At 38.3% G+C, this 21,988-nt stretch overlaps 1 protein-coding gene and 1 non-coding gene across 4 annotated transcripts in view; one reads left to right on the top strand and one right to left on the bottom strand.

Annotated features, from left to right (window-relative positions):
- The first annotated feature begins 1,886 nt into the window (after positions 1-1,886).
- The window catches only part of CASP8AP2 (caspase 8 associated protein 2), a 30,233-nt gene continuing 10,131 nt past the window's right edge, over positions 1,887-21,988 (top strand). For all 3 annotated transcript variants that reach the window (XM_037039275.1, XM_037039277.1, XM_037039276.1), the window contains exons 1-7: positions 1,887-2,137; positions 8,229-8,311; positions 10,331-10,399; positions 13,283-13,383; positions 14,211-14,285; positions 15,125-15,240; positions 18,854-21,063. In XM_037039275.1, coding sequence (XP_036895170.1) covers positions 2,121-2,137; positions 8,229-8,311; positions 10,331-10,399; positions 13,283-13,383; positions 14,211-14,285; positions 15,125-15,240; positions 18,854-21,063 — 2,671 coding nt within the window. In that variant the 5' untranslated portion in view covers positions 1,887-2,120. The remainder of the gene's footprint in view (positions 2,138-8,228; positions 8,312-10,330; positions 10,400-13,282; positions 13,384-14,210; positions 14,286-15,124; positions 15,241-18,853; positions 21,064-21,988) is intronic.
- LOC118982410 (U6 spliceosomal RNA) lies at positions 10,486-10,587 on the bottom strand. The gene has a single exon (XR_005065537.1). It is a non-coding gene; the product is annotated as a U6 spliceosomal RNA (small nuclear RNA).

The following is a 21,988-nucleotide window of genomic DNA, read 5'->3' as shown; positions in this document are numbered from 1 at the left end:
TTGGCGATGCAGGCACGAGCATGTTTCCTGAGCTTGAGTTAAGCAATGTAAGCAAGTCAACTGAGTTTGCGGCTGCCCCCCTTTGGGATCTTGGGCTTGATCAGGCCCTTGATAGCCTCAGCATGGGTGCTCATGGCCTTGACGTTGTTGGCCTGCATCTTCTTCAGGCCCTTCTTGTTGTGCTTCTTGGCAAAGCACATGATCCTCAGGAACCTGGGGTCTACCCCCTCGAGAGATTCCTGTCTTTGTGACGAGTTTCTTGATGCTGTTTCTGTGCCATTTGGGGGACTGGTTGTCTGTGGTGTAGTTCTTGGCCATCTCTGCACCCAAGCCCATGGCTCTTGAAGTGCCTGGGACTGGAAGAGAACTTTTTCAAAAATGTATAAATATGTATTAAGTTCAGCCCTGCCAAGTTAGCTCATTTGGTTAGAGTATCCTGCAGATACACCAAGGTTTTGGGTTCAATCCCATCAGGGCATATACAAGAAGGAATGAAAGAATGTAAAAATAAGTGGACCAGCCCTGGCTGGCCGTAGCTCAGTGGATTGAGCACAGGCCTGCGAACCACACGATCGTGGTTCGATTCCCAGTCAGGGCACATGCTTGGGGTGCAGGCCAGTTCCCAGCAGGGGCCAGTTCCCTGCAGGGGATGCACAAGAAGCAACCATACATTGATGTTTCCTTCCTCTCTCCTTCCCTTCCCCTCTAAAAATAAATAAATAAAATATTAAAAAAAATAAGTGGACCAGAGGGGAGGAGAAAGGGGAGAAAGGGAGAAAGGGAAGGGTCTACTCAAGGAACATGTATGAATGACCCATGGACATTGACCACAGGGTGGGGATAGACTGAGGTAGAAGGTGCCGGTGGGCTTGGCGGTGGAGAGCAATGGGAATAAATTAGGACAACTGAAAAAGAAGAACAACAAAATAAAATAAAAAGTACGTGTAAAAAAAAAATAAGTGGGCCCTGGCTGGTGTGGGTCAATGGATTGAGTGCCGGTCTGTGAACTGAAAGGTCGCCTGTTTGATTCTGTCAGCCCACATGCCTGGGTTGCAGGCCGGGTTTCTGCTGGGGGTCTGCGAGAGGCACCGAATATATGTTTCTCTGTGTCTCCCTCCCTTCTCCTCTCTCTAAAAGTAAATAAATTCATTAAAAATAACTATGTGGTAAGTTGATATGAAGTTGCAAGGTGTAAAAACGGACAAATTAAAGGAAATGGCTAGGGATCAAGATCCCTAGATGAAGTGGTAGAGAAAGTTGCCTTTGTTACTTCCTCTCCAGCCAATGGCGCAGGCTCCGCCTACGGAGGCTGGACCCTATGGGCACCTCAGATTCCTGCAGGTTCTATCAGATTACTCAAGTGTTCCACTCTCTAAAAAGCTCTCCCCTTCTCCATCCCTGCCCCCACCTCCGCCACTGGACTGGTATCCATTCCTCAAAACTCCCAACACTCTGGCTAAGTTGTTTGCCCTCAGCACAGTGTCTGAGGGCAAGGAACAGTGCTAATTCATCGTTATCGAGCCAGCGTCCAGTACTCTCTGCCTAGCACGTGGGACACTCAATAGAATTTACGGAATGAAGGACTAAATAAATCACAAGGCCTTCTCAGAGTTTACTTTCCCTTTCATTAAAGGTTTTTCCCGGACCCCGCCCCTACCTTAGTTGAGGCCCCACCTCTTCCGTAATGAAGCATCACTGTGTTTCCTTCTCCGCCCTCTCAGGCCCCGCCCATTTCCCCATAGGCTTACACCGAAGGCCACTGGAGTTTGGCGCCAACCGTGTTTTTTTTTTTTTTCCTCTGCCGAAGGCGGGAACTAGTTATGTGCGCCGGGACGTGCTTTGCGTCTAGTCTGATTGGCCAAAGGCGCTCAGTCCCTCCTCCGCGGCCTGGTTGCGCTCTTGCATTGGCAGAGATGCCAGGGAGACCTCGCTGTTCCGAAAGGATTCCGGGCTGTCTTGGGTCTGGCAGGGTGTGTAAGTTGCGGCCAGTGTCTGCCCGGTACGGGGCTGCTGAGGAATGAGCTGCATGGCGAGGTAGTGCCTCCAGCGGAGGCCGGCAGCGTCCGGGGAGCCAGTGAGTCGAAGAGAGGAGCAGAGTCGGTGAGGGCTGGGCGCACCTGATGTCCGGGGCCCGCAGGTAGTCGGGTTCCCGTTGCCCTCGGTTCTGGGTCTTGGCTCTCACTTCGTCCATTTGGTCCTTGGAGAGGATCCAGGCAGTGCTGGGGGCGAGCGCACGTAGGAATTGCTCCTTCGGCCGCACTTTCCGCCCCTCCCCCTCCCCTCAAAACAGTCTCATCTTGGAAGGTGCTCTTAAAGGCTTTCTGAAGGGATTCTTTGGAGGAATGGGTTTTCCTAAATGTAAAGTGATCATTGATGTTGGTTGTTTCCGAGACTGTTTTGACCCAGAGAAGCTTCTTAATGTCCTGTGCTTCAGAGAGCAAGCTAACTCTGATTCTTACATGTTCTTTCCCAGGTTCTTCTCTGGTCTTTTCCACTCTTTACAGCCAGCTCCAAATCTTTCACCTCTAAAGGCCCCTTCCCCATCTTACTCAGCGCCTCCTTGGAAGGGGACAGAGACATTTAGGGCGCAGATTCCCTCCTTTCCCACTACAGTTATCTTCTAGCGTTTTTTGCCATTTTACAACTAGGTGTCTCCATTGGAAAGAAAAATTATGCTCATTAGTGATTATTTTCGATTTTGTCATCTGGCTTTGCAGAGAGAGCTAGGATCCAGTCCCAGATTTGCCACTTACCAGCTGTTTGACTTTGGGGTATGTTTCTTAGTCCTCTGTATCTGTTTAGTAATCTGTATAAAGGGAAAAAGAATAGTAGTATATATCAAAGGACTTGTGAAGGATTTAAAGTGATTTAATAATGCATTTAGAATATTTAGATCAGTATCTGGCACACAGTGTTCAGTGTATATGTAGTGTTTGTTGTTATTTTCCTCTTACATATTTTTTAGGGATCTTGCTGTGTTAGATTTATCCTTTCCCATGAGCCTAAAAATACACTCTCCCTCTCCTATGGCTTTTTTCAGTTTTTCTCTACAGATGCTTATTTCATTCCCTCTTTTTTTCTTTTTTTAAAGAAAACTTCCTTTATATTCTTTTTAAAAAATTTTATTTTAGAGAGAGGGGAAGGGAAGGAGAAAGAGTGGTTGTGGTTGCCTCAACCACAATGTGTGGTTGCCTCTCACGTGCCCTCCACTGGGGACCTGGCCTGCAACCCAGGCATGTGCCCTGACTGGGAATTGAACCAGCAACCCTTTGCTTCACAGGCCTGTACTCAATCCACTGAGCTACACCAGCCAGGGCCTTTAGATTCTTTTTAACAGGTATCACAAAACTCTAGGTGATCCTTCTCTCATCTTCACCTTCATATCTGAATTTATTGGAATTGTTTCTCAAAAGATTGAGCCTGCAACTCTTTCATCATATTTCTCAGTGTTTAAGATGTTGCTTCTGCAATTTTCATACATATAACATTCCTGTCAGTAGCAGTTCTCATTGTATATTGAGATCCTCAATCAGAGGAAGATGAGAGCGAGTGTGCAAAAGCCCCTTTTTCTCTTCCCAGGAATCTGATACATAATCCGTTCTCTTTTCCTCCGTCCCTTTCTAAGACAGTCATTAGCCTTTGTAGTTCCAAAAAAGTAAACTCAACAGTAACAGTTACATCTTATCTTGTGTCCTATTTCGTACAGTTTCCAGCTGTGTATGAGACATTTTAACCTGGATGTCCTACAGATAGTTCAACATGTCTTTGGTTCTCAATTTTCAGTTAAGAGTATGAATACTTTGTTATCAAAGTTAGGAACCTCAGAGTTGTCTTTTAATAAATTGGGAATTTCACTAATTATCTTTTTTTTTATTGTTGTTATTACTGCCAACCTGCCAGGCCCTGTGCTGAGAGCTGGGGATGCAGTGGTGAATAGAGCAGAGTAGAGTCTAACAGTCTGTTTTGGTCTCCATGGAACTTATAGTCCAGTGGGTGAGATGGAAATTTTTCCAGGAATACCACAAAAAAAATGTAATCATAAGCTGATTGGATTCCCAGCTTCATGTACTATACTGTTGATTCCCTGAAAATTATTTTTCATTTGTTAGTGTATCCTTTATTTCTGACTGGTTCTTTGTTTTGGTTTTCATGTCCTATTTTATCTCTCTAAGTTCATCTACTCTTCCCCTAAGTTCATTGAGCATTCCTATAACCAGTGTTTTGAACCCTTCGTCTCATAGGCTACTTGTCTCCATTGCTTTTTTAGAGTTTATTCTGTTTCTTCACTTGGGACATGTTTCTTTGTCTCCTCATTTTGGTGGCCTCCCTGTGTTTGTTTCTATGTGTTAAATACAGTTGCTATGGCCCCTGGGCTTGGTAGTGTGGCCTAATGTAGTAGGTGTCTTATAAGGTCCAGTGGCATAGCCTCCCCATTCACCCAAGCTAGGCATTCCGGGTGCACCCTTCCTCCCTGTCACCCTGTGTGGGCTGTGTACCCTCTCCTGTTATAGTTGAGTTTTAATTGCTATTGGTACATCAGTGGAATGGATCACCCCAGCTCGATTGGCTGTAAGAACTGGCCACAACCGCTATGGAGGATCAGCTGCGCAGAGGCCTACCCCATGGAGCAGGACTTACTTTAGTGGGGCTCGTATCCACTGAATCTTCCCCTTGAGTGTGTCACTTGTGGAGGTGGTTGGGTGGTGCTTTGATGTGATTCGGAGATGTCCAGCAGGTGTGCTGGCTCTGGGGCCTCCCAGATGTGCAGGCCAAGGTCAACTGCCTCCTGTGCGCTGCCTGGGACCACCCAGCATGAGCTACAAAGTGATCTGCAGGTGGCTGCTACTTTTGCTGGGCTTGGAGTTATCCAGGAGAGGCCAGGCTATGAACCAAGGTCGGCTGCACCTAGTGCCAGGCCCGGCCAGATAATGCTTGTTTGTGAGATTTTTAGGAAAGTCTGAAGCATAAGTCAAGACAAGCCATGTGAATGGAAAAGCCGCTGGAAACAGCTTGGGTGAGCCCACAAAGTTGGGTGGGGCAGAGTTTCAGGGAATCACCAGAGCAGGGCTAACTGTATGAGCTAGGTTGATAGAGACCCAGGTATGGCACCCACTGGCTGGCTCTCTGGGGAAAGGACCCAGGAAGGGAACAGTGGCCTCTGCCAGCACTTCTGTCTGGGAGAAAGGTGCCCCTGCAGCTTTTACTCTAATGCCGGACGGTTCACTTCCTCCCTGTGTGTCCCTGGTGCCTTTGAGCTGCTGCCCCAGAGCTGGAGCTCAGAGCTAGTGAGTCCAACCAAATAAGTCTGTGTGTGGGCCCTTTTAAGAGGAACTGCCTGGGACTCCATAAGCACTGTGTCTCCCTCAGGCACAATCCTCTCTGGATTTTACAGCCGGAAGTTACGGAGACTTCTCTTCCTGGCACAGAACCTTGGACAGGAGAGTCTGGTGTGGGGTTGGGACTCCTTGCTCCTAAGGGGGAACCTCTCTGCACCAGAGATATCCCTCCCAATTTTTGTCTGCCATACATTGGTGTGGGACTTACCTGTTTCTTCTCTGCTTCTTCTACCAGTCTCAATGTGGCTTCTTCTTTATATCCTTACTTGTAGGATTTCCATTCTGCTAGATTCAGGTGGTTCTGATTGATTGTTTTGTAGTTTAGTTGTAATTTTGATGTGGTTGTGGGATGAGGTGAGTACCACCTTTACCTACACCACCATCTTGACTGGAAGCCCCACTTTAACTCTGAAGATAGCGTAGTGGAAGGTAGAATGAAGAAGAATTGAGGCTGTGGATTTGTGGAGACAAGAAAAGAGGGACATAAGCACCCAAGATTGTGGCTGTAGAAGAAATTGCAGATTTTATGTGAAATATTGTGATGGCAGATGGAATGGCTCTGGTTCATTGCCTTGTGTTTGGGGTCCCTTACCACCCTATCCCCTAAAAAAAGATTGAGGAAAAACCGTGTTTAAGCCATTGCAAGACAAAGGCTGTTGTTATACTGTGATAAGGAAGTGTTGGGTATCTAGAGAAGGGTACCATCATATAAAGGACTAGATTCCTTCAGGTGTTGCTGTGTTTAATTAATGGTGCAAAACTTTAACATCCTGGGAAGAGCACTGTTTGAACCAACGTAATTTCTGTATTATACTGATGTCACTTGTCTATTTATCAGTAATGAATGCGCAGACTTGCATTATAGAAACATGCTGTGGTGGTACAGAATCAGTTGTGTAGCTGAATGTGGTAGGTAAGGGGAGCAGTGTGAGGAAAGTTGATAAACATTTCTGGGAAAGGTTTTGGGTTCTGTGCTAGGAAAGCTTAACTTGCTAATGTTATTTTGGGTAGCTCCTGAAGGTTTCTGACCTGGCAATAAAACACAGGCTAGACAAAAACTATTAATTTTTGCTTCAGTGTGGAAAATGGTGATAGGAAAAAGATAATGGTAGTCTGGAAACTAGCTAGGAGACTTTTAAAATAATTTAAGTGAGAAATAATTGTATCAAACTGAATGGAGAAGGTAGGGAATGAAAAAAAAAGATGGTATATACCTCAATTTTATTTAAAGGAATAACAAATTGTATCTCTTGTGGTAGATCCATGACCTTTGTTTTCTGTATGAATCCAGGGATTGGAGTTTTGGCTTCTTTCTTGCATAAAACATACCCATGACATTGTTTATGGTTCCTAGCACTTTTTTTTTATTAAAGTGGAGTAACATACTTGTTAATCAATCTGAGTATAGACTAGATTTTCCTGTCCACTAATTTTGGTTATCTCATCCTCCCTTGGTTTGACAAGCAGTTGTGTTGTGTGTCTTACTGTTTACCTTTGAGTTTTTCCAAAACATTTAGCCTAGTTTTCACTGGAAAATAACTCCCTTTTGTAATGTGGTGTTTTGTAACATTATTACTTAGAAAAATAAGGGAACAGACATAATTGGATTTGGTAACAAATGCACCTGGCTATTGGTGAGTGTGTATCTCAATTGGTAGGAGCAGAAGTGTATAGGCACAGTTATGCTCCATAACCTCAGGTAGGCATAGTTCATTGATCATAGGCAACATCCATCAAGTTTAGCTGTCATAGTAGAGAATTTTAGACGTTAGTTAATGTCAGATAAGTCAGATTTTTTTTGTTTTATTTTACTGTTTTGGATTTTTGTGTTGCTTTGGCTCTTGCCACTGCAAATAGCGCTTCATTAAATAGTTCTGTACAATCCTCACTGGTGTGGCTCTCAGTTGGTTGGGCGTTGCCCTGCAAAGTGAAAGGCCACCAGGGTTCAATTTTTGGCCAGGGCACATGCCTAGATTAGGGGTCAGTCCTGGTCAGGGCAAGTACTAGAGGCAGCCGATCCACATTTTTCTCTCGCATCAGTGTTTATCTCTCTTACATCAGTGTTTCTCTCTTCTTTCTCCCTCCCTTCTCCCCTCTCTAAAAAAAATTAATAGAATTAAAAAAATATTTTTGTACAAAACATTTTTGTAACTGTGTGCTTGTGTATCTGTCAAATTTCTAGATATAAAATGGTTGGGTCAAAGCGTCTTTGCATTTAAAAACTTGGTAGCGATTATCACAGTGCCTCCATAGAGCTTGTACCAGTACACACTTGAGTGACATATGATAATACTTGTTTTCTCACACTTTACCAACCTAGAATAGTATCAAACTCTTTGCTTTTTCCCTGTTGTACTATCTTGTTGGTGAAAATATGTATGCCTTGCATCCCCAAGACTTACCCCCAGGTTTGATGATTTGCTAAGAGGACTCACAAAATTCACCATATAGTTGTACTTATTTGGTATGATAGCTGGCGGAAGTGAGCACGATAGCGAGCTCATTCAGCGTGTCCAAATTTTGAAAGTTGCTTTTAAAAATTTTTTTTAAGATTTTTATTTGTTTATTTTTAGAGAGAGGGGAGGGAGGGCAAAAGAGGGAGAAAAATATCAAAGTGTGAGAGAAACATTGATTGATTGATTGGTTGCCCCTCACATGCATCCTGACTGGGGGGTAGGGTGGGTGGGGAACCAGGGAACTGAACCCACAACCCAGGCATCTGCCCTGCCTGGGAAACTAACCAGTAAACTTTTAGCTTTGCAGGGTGACACCCAAACAACTGAGCCACACCCATGAGAGCTGACAGTTACTTTTTAACTTAAAGCTAGGTTTATTCTTTGAATTGTGAGATTGATTTTTAACAGTAGAAAATCTTTATGTTTAATATTTTAGATGGCAACTATCAAAAGGAAATAGGACCATGGCAGCAGATGATGACAATGGTGATGGAACAAGTTTATTTGATGTCTTCTCTGGTAAGAGCTCATTTTCACTATCTTTGTAAATTTAATTACAAATCATTTACTTTTTTAAAACATTTTTATTTTTTTAAGATTTTTAATTTATTTATCTTTAGAGGGGAAGGGAAGGAGAAAGGGAGAGACACATCAGTGTATGGTTGTCTCTCATGAGTCCCCTGCTAGGAATTGGTCTGCAACCCAGGCATGTGCCTTAAATGGGAATCGAACCACAATCCTCAGGTTTGCAGGCCCATTCTCAATCCACTGAGCTACACCAGCCAGGGCCATTTACTTACTCTTATTGAAAACACTGTCATTATCAACTTTTTCTCCTCACAGATAAATGAATTAATACAACGAAATGCCCAGCAAACAGGAAGTGCCCAGTAAATGTGAACCTTTTTGTTATATACTTTCAAGCTTCTTTAAAATATATATATATATATTTATTGATTTCAGAGAGAGAGAGAGAGAAACATTGATTTGTTGCTTAGCTTATTTATGCCGTCACTGATTGAGTCTTATATGTGCTCTAACTGGGGATTGAACCCACTACCTTGGCTTATTGGGATGATGCTCTAACCAACTGAACTACCTGGGTAGGGCTCAACCCTCTTAAATATAATGAATTAACAACTATTGTGAAAGACAACCAAGACCTGGTAGTAAAATCAACTCATAAAATAAAAATATTTTAAGTAAGATGTGGAATGTAAACTTTCAGATCCTGAAACATTTACTACTTTTGTCTTAATTGTGATTATACTATGACAACCTCGTTAAATTTTTTGACATTATAAATGTATATTTATTGACTAAAATTATGATTACTATGTGATAGAATGAAAAGGATGATGTAAAACATGTCTAGTAGAATTCTATTTTTGCTTAAACATCTTTTTAAAAGTTAATATTCATACATATGGAAGGATTCACAGAAAATATAGTGAAATAACCACTCTGGGCAGTATTAATTTGTTTTTTGGTGTTAATTTTTTGCTGATGTAGTTTCAAATTATGCTGCTGTGTATTTTTTATGACATTTTTCTTTGAGATATTTTAAACCAATAGAAAAATTAAAAGTATAATAAATATAATGAGCACCTCTACTTTTTATGTAATTTCACAAATGGGTAACTTTTACTATATTTGCAACTTTTATTATTTTGAAGGACAAAACTACATTGTTAATCTCATTGGTTGGAAATAACTTTTTATTTTTACATATTACTCTCTCACAACTTCCTGCCTACATTACTTTGAATTTTGCTTTTACCACATAACATAACAGGATTTAATGTAAAATTTAACTATTATTAGCATTGTCATAATTATGTTTATTTGTTTGGAAATAATTTCAAGCTTGCAGAAAAGTTGCAAGAATAAGAACATGTAAAGAACCCTTTGCCTGGTTATGTCAGTGGCTTTATTACCATGTGCATACTCTCTTTTAAAGATTTTTATTTATTTTTAGAGAAGGGGAAGGGAGGGAGAAAGAGAGGCAGAGAAATATTCATGCTCGAGAGAAATATAGATTGGTTACCTCTTGCACGCCACCAAATGGGGCTCTGGCCCACAACCCAGGCATGTGCCTTGACCAGGAATCAGACTGGCAACCTTTTGCTTCACAGGCAGGCACCAGGGCCATACTCTATTTTTAAACACACAAACACACACACACAATTTTTTCCTGACCCATTTGAAATTAAGTTGTGTAAATCATTGTCCTTTGTTCCCAAATACCTCATTGTATTTTCTATAAGAAAAAGTTGAGTCCTGGCTGGTGTGGCTCAGTGGATTGAGCACCAGCTTGCGAACCAAAGGGTTGCTGGTTTGCTTCCCAGTCAGGGCACATGCCTGGTGGGGGCACATGTGAGGGGCAACTGATCGATGTTCCTCTCTTACATTGATGTTTCTCCCTCTTGTCCTCCCTTCTCCTCTCTCTAATAATAAATAAATAAAATCTTTAAAAAAGAAAAAAAATTTCACTAAGTGAAAAAAATTAGTTTTAACTAGTTTTTAATTTTTTTGCAGCATCTCCTCTTAAAAATAATGATGAAGGTTCTTTGGACATATATGCTGGGTTGGACAGTGCTGTTTCTGGTATGTTAAGTTCTATAATACAATAGTTTAGTTCAGTCTATTGAAAGTGTTTCTTTTGTTACTGATTTTATTTTATTTTAATTTTTTAAAATATGGAACGCTTCGCGAATTTGCGTGTCATCCTTGCGCAGAGGCCATGCTAATCTCTATCTTTCCAATTATAGTATATGTGCTGCTGAAGCGAGCACTTTTGTTACTGATTTTAGAGTAACTCATAGATCTTGAACAATCTGCTCATTATTTTGAAATGATTACACTTAGGTAATCATTTTCTTGCACAAAGCTCGATCAGTAAGACACATTGACACTCAGATTTGTTATTCACCTAGGTCTCAGATTTAACAGGACCTTGTGCAAAAATATTTTGTGTCATTGAAATACAACTGGTGGTCTTGTCTGTACATGTATTACTTCTACTCATACTGTCACAGGTTACATGATACCAGAACTTTTAAAAAGGATAATTACTATAAATACTTTCAGATGTATTAATAAGAATGTGATATGCAGAGTCTCATGATCTATTCAAATTGGAAACCTTTTCCATCATCAAATCTGTCAAAACTTGGAACAAATATTGTCCTCACACCTGACCTGTTAACACAAGCATTTTAGGTTAGTTGGTTTTCCAATGCTTGTCTGTGAAACCATTGTAGATAGGGATGGAATGCAGGAGATGGAGAAACATATAGCCTGTTGAACTGTGATAGATACAACGTCCAAAATCTTAACACATATTTTTTTTCACCTGTAGTGTGATATAATTGGGATAAAATTGTGTAAGTTTAAGGTGTACGGTGTGTTAAGTTGATATATTTGTGTATTGTAAAACAATTGCCACCATAGAGTTAGCTAACACCTGCATCACATTACATAATTACCATTTTGTTTTTGTGGTGAGGACGTTAAGATCTATTCTCTTAGCAACTTTCAGTTATATAATACGATATTATTAACTCTAATAACTATGTACAATAGCTCACTAGAACTTACTCATCTTATGGCTGGAAGTTGGGACTTTCATCATCGTCTCATTTCCTCAACCCCAAACCCCTGGTAACCACCATTCTAGTCTCTATTTCTGTGCATTTGGCTTTTTGAGATTCCACATGTAAGTTATATCATGCAGTATATGTCTTTTTGTGACTTATTTCACTAAGTATAATCTTCTCAGTTTCCATCAGTGTTGTCACAGATGACAGAATGTCCTTCTTTCTCATAACAGTAATAATCCAATGTGGTGTGTACACACACACACACATCCACATATCTTTACCCATTTATCCATTGTTGGATATTTAGGTTATTTCTATAGCTTGGCTGTTGTAAATAATGCCACAGTGAACATATAGAGTGCAGATATCTCTTTTATTTCTTTTTGATATATACCAAGAACTGGGATTGCTGGATCATATAATAGTTCTGTTTTTAATTTTTTCTTTTCCATAGTAGCTNAATAATCCAATGTGGTATGTACACACACACACACACATCCACATATCTTTACCCATTTATCCATTGTTGGATATTTAGGTTATTTCTATAGCTTGGCTGTTGTAAATAATGCCACAGTGAACATATAGAGTGCAGATATCTCTTTTATTTCTTTTTGATATATACCAAGAACTGGGATTGCTGGATCATATAATAGTTCTGTTTTTAATTTTTTCTTTTCCATAGTAGCTCTACCAGTTTATATTTCTACTAACAGTGTACAAGGATTCCCCTTTTCTCTACATCCTTGCCAACACTTGTCTCTTGTTTTTTTAATGGTAATTGTTCTAACAGGCATGAAGTGATACATCATTGTGATTTTGATTGCCTTTCTTTGATGATTAATGATGTTGAGCATCTTTTTATGTACCTTTTGGCCATATTGTATGTCTGGAAAAATATCCAGTGCCTTTGCCCATTTTTTAGTGAGTTTTTTTGTTGGTGTTTTGGGTTTTGTGAATTCTTTATATATATTGGGTATTAAACTTTTTATCAGATACATAATTTGCAAATATTTTCACCCTGTGGTAGGTTTCCTCTTCATTTTGTTGATGGTTTGCTTTGCTATGCAGAAGATTTTTAATTTGATATAGTTCTACTTGTTTATTTTTTGCTTTTGGTGACAAATCCAGAAAAATTGTTGCTAAGACCAATGTCAAGGAGCTTACCCTCTATGTTTTCCCCCTAGGAGATTAATGGTTTCAGGTTTTACATTAGAGTCTTTAATTCCCGTTGAGTTGATTTTTGTGTATGGTGTAAGATAGGAATTCAGTTTTATTCTTTTGCATGTGTCTGTTTTGCTTTCCTAACACCATTTGTTGGAGAGACTATTCTTTTCCCATGGTATAGTCTTGGTTTCTTTGTCATAAATTAATTGATCATGTGTGCAGATTTATTTGTGGGCTGTCCATTTTGTTCCATTGATTTATACATTTTTTTTATGCCAATACATACAGTTTTGATTATTTGAGGTTTATGTTATACGGAGTACAGCAGAGGCAAGGCCTGCTTCAGTGTGGTCAGTAGGGTAGTAATGTGGGTGTAATAATGTATCGATTTAGTATGAACATTTCACCTAAAATGTCATATGGTGTGCTTGAGTGTGATTGTTATATTATAGAATTACATGTTTATGATTTTGTAATAAAAGATGCTGTAATAAAAAAAGGGGGTGTTATTTGTACTGAACCATGTAGTTTGAAATAAGAAATTGTGATGCCTCCAGCTTTGATCTTTCTCAGCATTGCTCTAGCTATTTGCGGTCTTTGTGGTTGCATACAAATTTTAGGGTTGTTGTATTTCTGTGAAAAATGACATTGGAATTAGAGTTTTGCATTAAATATGGAAATACATATTTTAATGTAAGGGTTTTTTGTTTGTTTGTTTTAGATAGTCCTTCCAAATCCTGTGTACCATCCAGAAATTGTTTGGATTTATATGAAGAAATTCTTACTGAAGAAGGAACTGCAAAGGAGGCAACATATAACGATGTATGGGTTGCCAGAATTATTAAGGATGGTTCTTTTTCTCTTTGTAGCTCCTTACAGGCATTTGCTTACTGTTGGACAAACATTCTTTGTTTGGGAAGTAACTCTTAGACTAAAAGAACATCTAAGTCAGTTTCTGCCTTCAGATCTGCTTTTTAAAACAGTGTTTTCTGAATGTTTATCTAAATCTAGTCATAACTTTGCTTGATTGTATTTAAGTGTCTAAATATGTAAAACCTCAGCAGGAAATCAGTGTGATACAACATTTTATCTTTTCGTGATTTGTACTGTTATAAAATGTCCTAAGACTTAAATCAGAAATTTCTTTCTGCCTTATTTAAATTCAAGGTTTGGACAGTGAATGTGAAACCAAACAAAATACAGTATTGGTAGGGTCAACTTTATTTTTATTTTTATTTTTAATTTTTAAATTTTTATTGAAATTATAAAATGTTATTAGGGTAACATTGGTTAATAAAATTATATAGGTTTCAAGTGTGCAATTCTATAATACATCATCTGTATATTGTATTATGTATTCACCATCCAAAGTCAAGTCCCCTTCCATCAATATTTATCCCCCCCCATTACATCTGCCTTTCTCATCCCATTTCTCTCTTGTAATCACCATATTGTTAGGTATGTGTTTAAACTTTAAACAGGTATGTGGTGAACTTTAAAAACCAGTAATCTTACTAAATATCTGTTAGTAGAAATAGACCTCATCTACCCTTTCAGTGGGTTGCTTTGCAAAATTTTAAATATTTTGAAATGCTATTTAAACTAAGAAAATAATTTAGAATGATGCTTAATCTTTTTATATCTTACAGTTGCAAGTAAAATATGGAAAATGTCAGCTACAAATGAAAGAACTAATGAAAAAGTTTAAGGAAATACAGACACAGGTACCATCATAGTAAATATTTTATTTTTCCCTATTTTGAAATCAAAATTTAGTAAAACTTTTTGTTAGAAATTAAAATGCCAAAGTGTTGGCAGTTTATATAAGGGAACTATCAGCAAATCTGATAAAACATGCATAATTTCCTATACAGTTGATGTAGGAAACTGCTTGTTTTGTTAAGTGACATTGTCATAAAAGATCTGTTAGGTAGTTAACTAGATAAATAATAGAAAATTTGTAGAGATGAGATTAGGTGGTTTAAAAGATAATGATTTGATGATCAAAGATTTAGAATGGCTAATGGGGTGAAATGGCAATACTGTCAGAATTTTTGCCAGGGGGATTTTGTGATCATGCTACAAAAATCAGGAATGTCATGTGTCTTGTTCTGATTTTTATGTTTTGGTAAAGTTTTTCCTTTTACCCCAGAGAACTAGTGAATCTAGATTCATCCTTTGTTCACCTGAGAATTAGTATATTTTTGCAAATTAAAGCTAAGTTGTTAAATATAGATTTTTAGTATTTTTATTTTCAGTTTTCAAGATAGTGATCCAGGGAGAATTTTGATGTTAATTTTAGGTTTCTGTTGTTGTTGTTGTTGTTGTTTTTTTAATTTAACTTTTGATCCCTATTTTAAGTAGCTTCATTTTAAATGGCCTTTCTCTGGTGCCATCATCTTTTCTGAATCTTAGCTTCCCCATATACGTTTTTGAGAATTACATAAGATAAAATATGTGATGCCTGGCATTAGTTTAAATTCAGTAATCATTAGCTATTATAAGTAGTAGCTTAATAATCGTGTAGATATATACTTTATTAAATATATTATATGATGTTTAGAATTGCAGCTTAAAAAATGAAAACCAGTCCCTTAAGAAGAATATTTCAGCACTTATCAAAACTGCTAGAATGGAAATAAGCCGCAAGGATGAAGAAATAAGTAATCTTCATCAAAGGTATAATTAAGGGGCGTGGACCTGTAAATTACATGGTTGTTGATATGTGGAATATTTTCAACTTTGGAAAGATAAAAATCATGTCTTTTATTTAAATATGTAAGGTTTTACTATGAGTGACTAATGGTAGATAGGATTATTAAGTAGAATATTGCCACATACCTCTCTCTGAATGTATTCCATTTTCTAATACACTGGACTCTGTCTGGTATTCTGGTTTTTAGAAGATGATGGTGTATATGTTACAGATTCTTTTAGGCCCCCACCAAATTACTAAAGTATCAAGAATGCATCTGTGCTCATATTGTGTATCAATAGACAACCCAGAAACTACCTCTCAATTCTATATTCTTTTCCCTCTCAAATGGATTTTCTATTTCTCTTTCTCTTTTTTTTGGTTGGGGGCAATTTTCTGCTCCAGAGGATTTCATCTCTCTCTTTTCCTTCATAGTCAAACCTCCAAAACAGTTATCTAAACTTTGTCTCCATTTTCTACTTTTACTAACTCTTGAACCTAATGCACACTGACTTCTGTTCCCATTGGTCCACTGTAACAGCTGTCATGTGGTTAGCAGTGACTACTGCTAAATATATCACATATATTTTTTAAATATGTCAAATAGTTTTGACTTCTCATTTTAACTTATCCTCACATGCTGTTTGACACAGTTGACTCTCCTGTCTTGAAGTAATTCTCTCCCTTTGGCTTTCATAATTCTCAGTTTTCTTCCTAAGTTGAGGTTTGCTCTTTTGTACTTGGCTATGTTGGAATTCCTCAAAGCTCAAATCTATGTCCTTTCTCTATCAGTATTTTCTTGTGAGGTAATTTTACACACTACATCAGTTCCAATTATATGTAGATAACTACTTCACATTGGTATACAGTTTTCAAAATTATCTCATCCAAAACGATTTATGGTCAAAGCTCTTCTGTTGAGCTCAGTGGCTTTCCCATTATTTATTCAGCTGGTGCAAGCTAGAGACCCACATGTAGAAAGACCCTATAATTTATTGTCCAAACCAGAACACTTTTAAGAGTAGAAGGGGGTGCTATTAATACTTACACTGAGATTGCTTGGCAAACTGGGGAACAAAGTCACCCTGCCTGCGTAGGAGTTGTCATTGACACTTACCTCTTGATCATCCCTCACATCCAAGTCTGTTAATTCATGTTCTATTGATTTTTATGTTTTCATAATCTCTCAGATCATTTATTTCTCTCCATTTCTACTATTGTTGCTGTTCATCTCTCATCTGAATTGGCAGTAGTCTTTGTGCTGGTATTTGTATCCATTCTTGCTCTAGAATTATGTCTCTCAATATTAAAGTTATTGGACACTTGTAAAGCGTAAGACTACATCTCACTATCACACAGCCATCACATCTTATTCCCTTTCTTGATTAAAACACATTAATGGCTTATTGTTTCTAGGATAAAAGATCATAAATCTTCACTTGGCCCGTGAGGCTCTTCACAGTATAGTTCCAAAGTACTTCTTTTTTTTTAATTTTTAAAAAGACTTTATTCATTTATCTGTAGAGGGGAAGGGAAGGAGAGAGGGAGAGAAATATCAATGTATGGTTGCCTCTCATGCATCCCCTGCTGGGAACTGACCTGCAACCCAGGCATGTGCCCTGACTGGGAAACGAACCGTGATCGTCTGGTTCACAGGCCCGTGCTCAATCCACTGAGCTACACCAGCCAGGGCCCAAAGTACTTCTCATTCCTTGACTTCAGCGTATACCTTTGCTCTAGGTGTTGTTGCTCTGGTATATCTCTAGCATTCTTTTAGTTTCTTGGCTGTACCATAAGCTCTGCCTTTGTGTGGATTGTTTGTACTGCCTAGAATGCTCTTCTCCACCTGCTAAATATGTACTCATCCTCAGGACTTACCATAAGCACCTTTTTTACAGGGAATATTTGTCTATTCTCCCTTACTAGGTCAAATCTCTCTTTTGTAGCTTCATGTACACTTACAGTTTTTAAAATCATAAATGGGATTACTTGATTAGTATCATTCTCTTCCACTAAACTGTAAGCCTTGTGGGAGTAGGGACCATGTCTCTGTGTCCTCACCATTTTATCAAGCACCTAGCATAGTGCCTGGTACATGGTAGGTACTCAATAAATGATTGAAGAATGAATGAAGACAGTCCTATGCATGGACTTGATAAAGCACTTAGTCCTTTGAAAAGGAAGATGGTTTTGTGTGTTTGCTAATCTAAAACCCACTAAAGCAACTAGTAAAAGATTGGTTCTTTAGGGGAAATTTTATATGTATTTGAAGCTTTTAGGGGATGAACATGATGTTTGAACAGATGAAAAGAGAGACTGGGTGAATAAATGATGAGAGTTATGTCATTAGATTGTTTGACATGGTTATAAATATTCTCTCAAAAATTTGCACTTTTAAATTGTGAGCTATAACTGATACTCTAATGGTAAATGTGTATGTATCATTTGGATGAAACTTCATGTTTAATAGAAAAATTGGAAATATAAGATCAAAATTTAAGAGTGTAAATTCTGGAAAGTGTTAAATGTGAAGTTTCATTTAAAAATAAAACTTGATAATTTAGTATGGAGTTGTACTGTGTGTTATGAGATCTGTAGGCTTGAACTATCTTCAGGAGCTTATAGTTGAATAAATAGGATGTACATTACACAAACATGTCGTTTATTGAATATGTGTTTCTTGTTGGATAGATTTATTGCAAACATCTTCCATCCTATGACTTGTCTATGACTCTTGTGTCTGTGGGGAGTAGAACTTCTTAATTTTAACGAAATTCAATTAAAAATTTTTTTTCTTTTATGGTTAGTGCTTTTTGTGACTACATTTTCCCATTTGTCTCAAAGGTATCTTCTAATATCAGGATCTGTATTAGTTTCCCAGAGCTGCTATAACAAAGTACCACAAACATGGTGGCTTAAATAGAAGTTTATTGTCTCAGAGTTTTGGAGCTGAAAGTCCACAGCAGTTTTGATTCCTTCTGAGGCCTATGTGATAGAAGGATCTATTCCATGCCTATCTCTTTGGCTTGTAGATGGTTGTCTTCTTCCTATGTTTCTTTATATTTCCTTTTTTCTATACATATCTGTTTCCAAATTCTTTCTTTTTATAAGGACTCTGTTCGTAATAGATTAGGACCTCCACTGTACTGACTTTGTTTTAACTTAATTACCTCTGTAAAGACCCTGTCTCCAAATAAGGTCACCCTTTGAGGTACTGGAGGTTAAGACTTCAACAAGTGAATTTTGAGGAGATAACAGTTCAGCCAACAAGATACATAGAAGTTTGACACATTGCCTTAGGTTACTCTATTAAGAGTCTTACTCATACTCTGAGCAGTACTTGCTCAGAGTGTGAGCAAGTATTGGAATAGAAATGAGAGGTCCTCCAGATCTTGTTTGGATTAAAGAAATGAGAGTTCCATGTTTTGAAAACTGGCCCATTTAGTTGGAACCTGGTAAATTCTTATTACTCATACCTTTATACAGTGTAAAACTAGTTTTCCAGTAGATGTCAGTCCCTGAATTTTAAAGTGTACCATGTGTGATTAAAATTTGGATTACTAAAAAGCAGTAACTTTTTTTTCTATTTCCTTATAGATTGTCTGAGTTTCCACATTTTCGAAATAATCGTAAAACTGCACGAACATTAGATACAGTTAAAACAAAAGATCTTAAATCCAGATCTTGCCATTTGGATGATTGTGCAAAGACTGATCCCAGAGTGAAATGTGATGCTTCTAAAGATGGACATCATAGCACTTCACTGCCAAACATTGAAAAGGAAGTAAAATTGCATTTGGAAAAAAAGAGCACTTTGCATTTGCCTACCTCTAATGAAAAACACTGCACCAATGGCATTTGGTCACGTTCCCATTATCAGGTTGGTGAGGGTAGCTCAAATGAGGATAACAGAAGAGGGAAAAAAGATGTTGGATACAGCCAATATAGTAGAGGAACTGATAGAATACGAAAAGACTTAAATACTAATAGTGGTGATGGTGAACCAAGGAATATAGAGGCTAGTCAAAGGCTACAGGGACGTCCTGAGAAATATAGTAAAGGTGAACCAAAGATAGAAAGCAAAAATTCAAAGTTTAAAAGTAACACAGATTTGGATTATAAAAATGAACGCTTTGGCTGTTTCTGGCAGAAAGAGACCTTTAGAGAGAGATCACATACTCGAGTAGAATCTCAAAGTGACAGAAAACTACAAAGGCAAAATGAAAGATTAAAAAATACAAATAAAAAAGAACTTAAATCACAAGACAAAGAAGAAAGAAAAGTTGATCAAAAACCGAAATCAGTAGTAAAAGACCATGATTATTGGAGAAGATCTGAACGAGCATCTTTTCCTTATTCCAAGAAAGATATAAAATCTCATAATTCAAGTAAATATCATCTAGAAGAGAGAAGAGAAAGGGAAGATGGTAAAAGAGACAGGAGTGTGAATAATCATAGTTTTCAAGAAGGAAGATGTTCATCCTCTCTTTCAACCAGTAGAACTCACAAACACATTGACTCTAAGGAAGTTAATGCTATGCACCAACGGGAAAATACACCTTTAGAAGCAGAAAGGCATAGAACTGAAGATAAGAGGAAAAGAGAACAAGAAAGCAAAGAAGAAAACAGGTATATGAGAAATGAAAAAAGAACACCTACAGGACATTTGCAGAAGACTAACAAGGAAACTAAGCAAACCACTGCTGATTTAAAGAGACAGAGTGGACCGAAAAATGATAAAGGTGAAGTCTCATTAGGTGTTTCTGAAGGCCCAGATAACAAAGATCTTGCAATTAAAGCTGAAAGTGGTCCAAATGAAACAAAGAACAAAGACTTAAAGTTGAGTTTTATGGAAAAGTTGAACTTAACTCTTTCTCCTGCTAAAAAGCAGCCTGTTCCTCAGGATAATCAGCATAAAATAACCAATACTCCACAGCCCAGTGACATGTGTGATTTGGAGTCCTTGGTGCAGGATAAAACAGTGACATGTGTTCCCTCTGTAAGTGAACATAGTGCAGAGGAAACCAAATTAAAGTTTTTGGAACCAAAAGATGCTCTTGCAGCAGCAGCATCTGAACCTAGAACTGGAATTCCAAAAATGAAAGTGGAAGAAGAAAATAGTTTGTTAGTTAAATCTGTTGAGGATACTATGCATTGTGACTTGCCCATTTGTGGTACAGAGACCTCTTCAGCACCTGTGGAGATGGAACAAACAGAGTCTTTGTTTCCATCATCAACAGAAATAGAACAAACCATTCATGGTGCAAGGGCGGCAGTTCCAGTGATAATCGACATATTACAGACGAATGTTTCTCAAAACTTTGACTTGGAATTAGATACCAAAGGAAATGATGGTTTAAATTCTTGTAGTATTTCTGAAGATACGGAAATGAAGGAGGCTTTTTCAACAAAAGTGGCCAAATCCAATGAAAGCATTTTACAGCCTTCAATTGAAAAAGCTGGTGTTTTGCCTGATGCCGTTTCAGGAGTTGATGATCCAAAGTTGGAGTCTTCTGTTGAAGATACGTCACTGGTTGAGAATAAGTCTTGTCATTTGGAGCCTTGCTTATTACCTAAAGAGACTCTAGAATCTTCACTTCAGCACACTGAGTTAATGGACCACAAAATGGAAATTGGCGAAACAAACTCAGTGTATCAGGATGAGAACTCAGTTCTGAGCATTGACCTTAATCACCTGAGACCTATTCCAGAAGTCATTAGTCCCCTGAATAGTCCAGTGAGACCTGTGGCAAAAGTACTTAGACTGGAAAGCCCTTCTCAAGTTCCATTATATAATAGTCATAAAGGTAATTGTTTATATTATTTTTAATAACGTATCTTTTTGGGAGAATGTAAAATACAATAAGCAGGATGAAGTAGTACTTTTTTGATAACATTCAGACTCGCATCTAGAAATTGAGCCTTAAGTCTAAATTTAGGTAGTTCTTTTTTTAAAGATTTTATTTATTTATTTTTAGAGGAGAAAGGAGGGAGAGAGGGGGAGAGAAATATTGTGTGGTTGACTCTTATGTGAGACCCACTGGGGACTTGGCCCGCAACCCAGGCATTTGCTGTGATGGGGAATCGAACTGGAGACCCTTTGGTTCTCAGCTGGCACTCAGTCCACTGAGCCACACCTGCCAGGGCCTGGGTACTTTTTATTTATACAGAAAATAGTGGCTGGGGAATGGTAGGACAGATTATTTTAAATATGCCCTGCTTGTTTTCAGATATATTTTTGTTATTCAAAAGCTATCATCAGATGGTATTGAGTACATGATAATGCTAACCTGAGTAAAGAAAGGTACCTGCCTGGCTGGTGTAGCTCAGTGGATTGAGCGCGGGCCTGCGAATCAGATGATCCCGGTTCGATTCTCAGTCAGGGCACATGCCTGGGTTGCAGGCCAGTTCCCTGCAGGCCAACTCCCAGCAGGGGACGCACGACAGGCAACCATACATTGATGTTTCTCTCCCTCTCTCCTTCCCTTCCCCTCTAAAGATAAATAAATAAAATCTTAAAAAAAAAAAAGAAAGGTACCTGAACAGTAGTTGGTAGATGGTTATCCAAATAACCAAACTCTACCTTGTAACTGTTGTTAGATACCTTCTGAGCACCTTCTGAGAACAGTAAAAATCAATGATGTGAATAAGTGTTAGGCATTAACATTCTGCTTAAGGAAAAAAGCTATTAAAATAATGAAATAACCTCTACTTAATTTTTTGTTATATTTA

Source organism: Sturnira hondurensis, unplaced genomic scaffold (genome assembly GCF_014824575.4).
Source record: "Sturnira hondurensis isolate 20B ecotype Veracruz unplaced genomic scaffold, ASM1482457v3 Scaffold0025370, whole genome shotgun sequence".
Classification (NCBI taxonomy): domain Eukaryota; kingdom Metazoa; phylum Chordata; class Mammalia; order Chiroptera; family Phyllostomidae; genus Sturnira; species Sturnira hondurensis.
The sequence above is the reverse complement of the archived record's forward strand: the minus strand, read 5'-3'. Positions and strand labels throughout refer to the sequence as shown.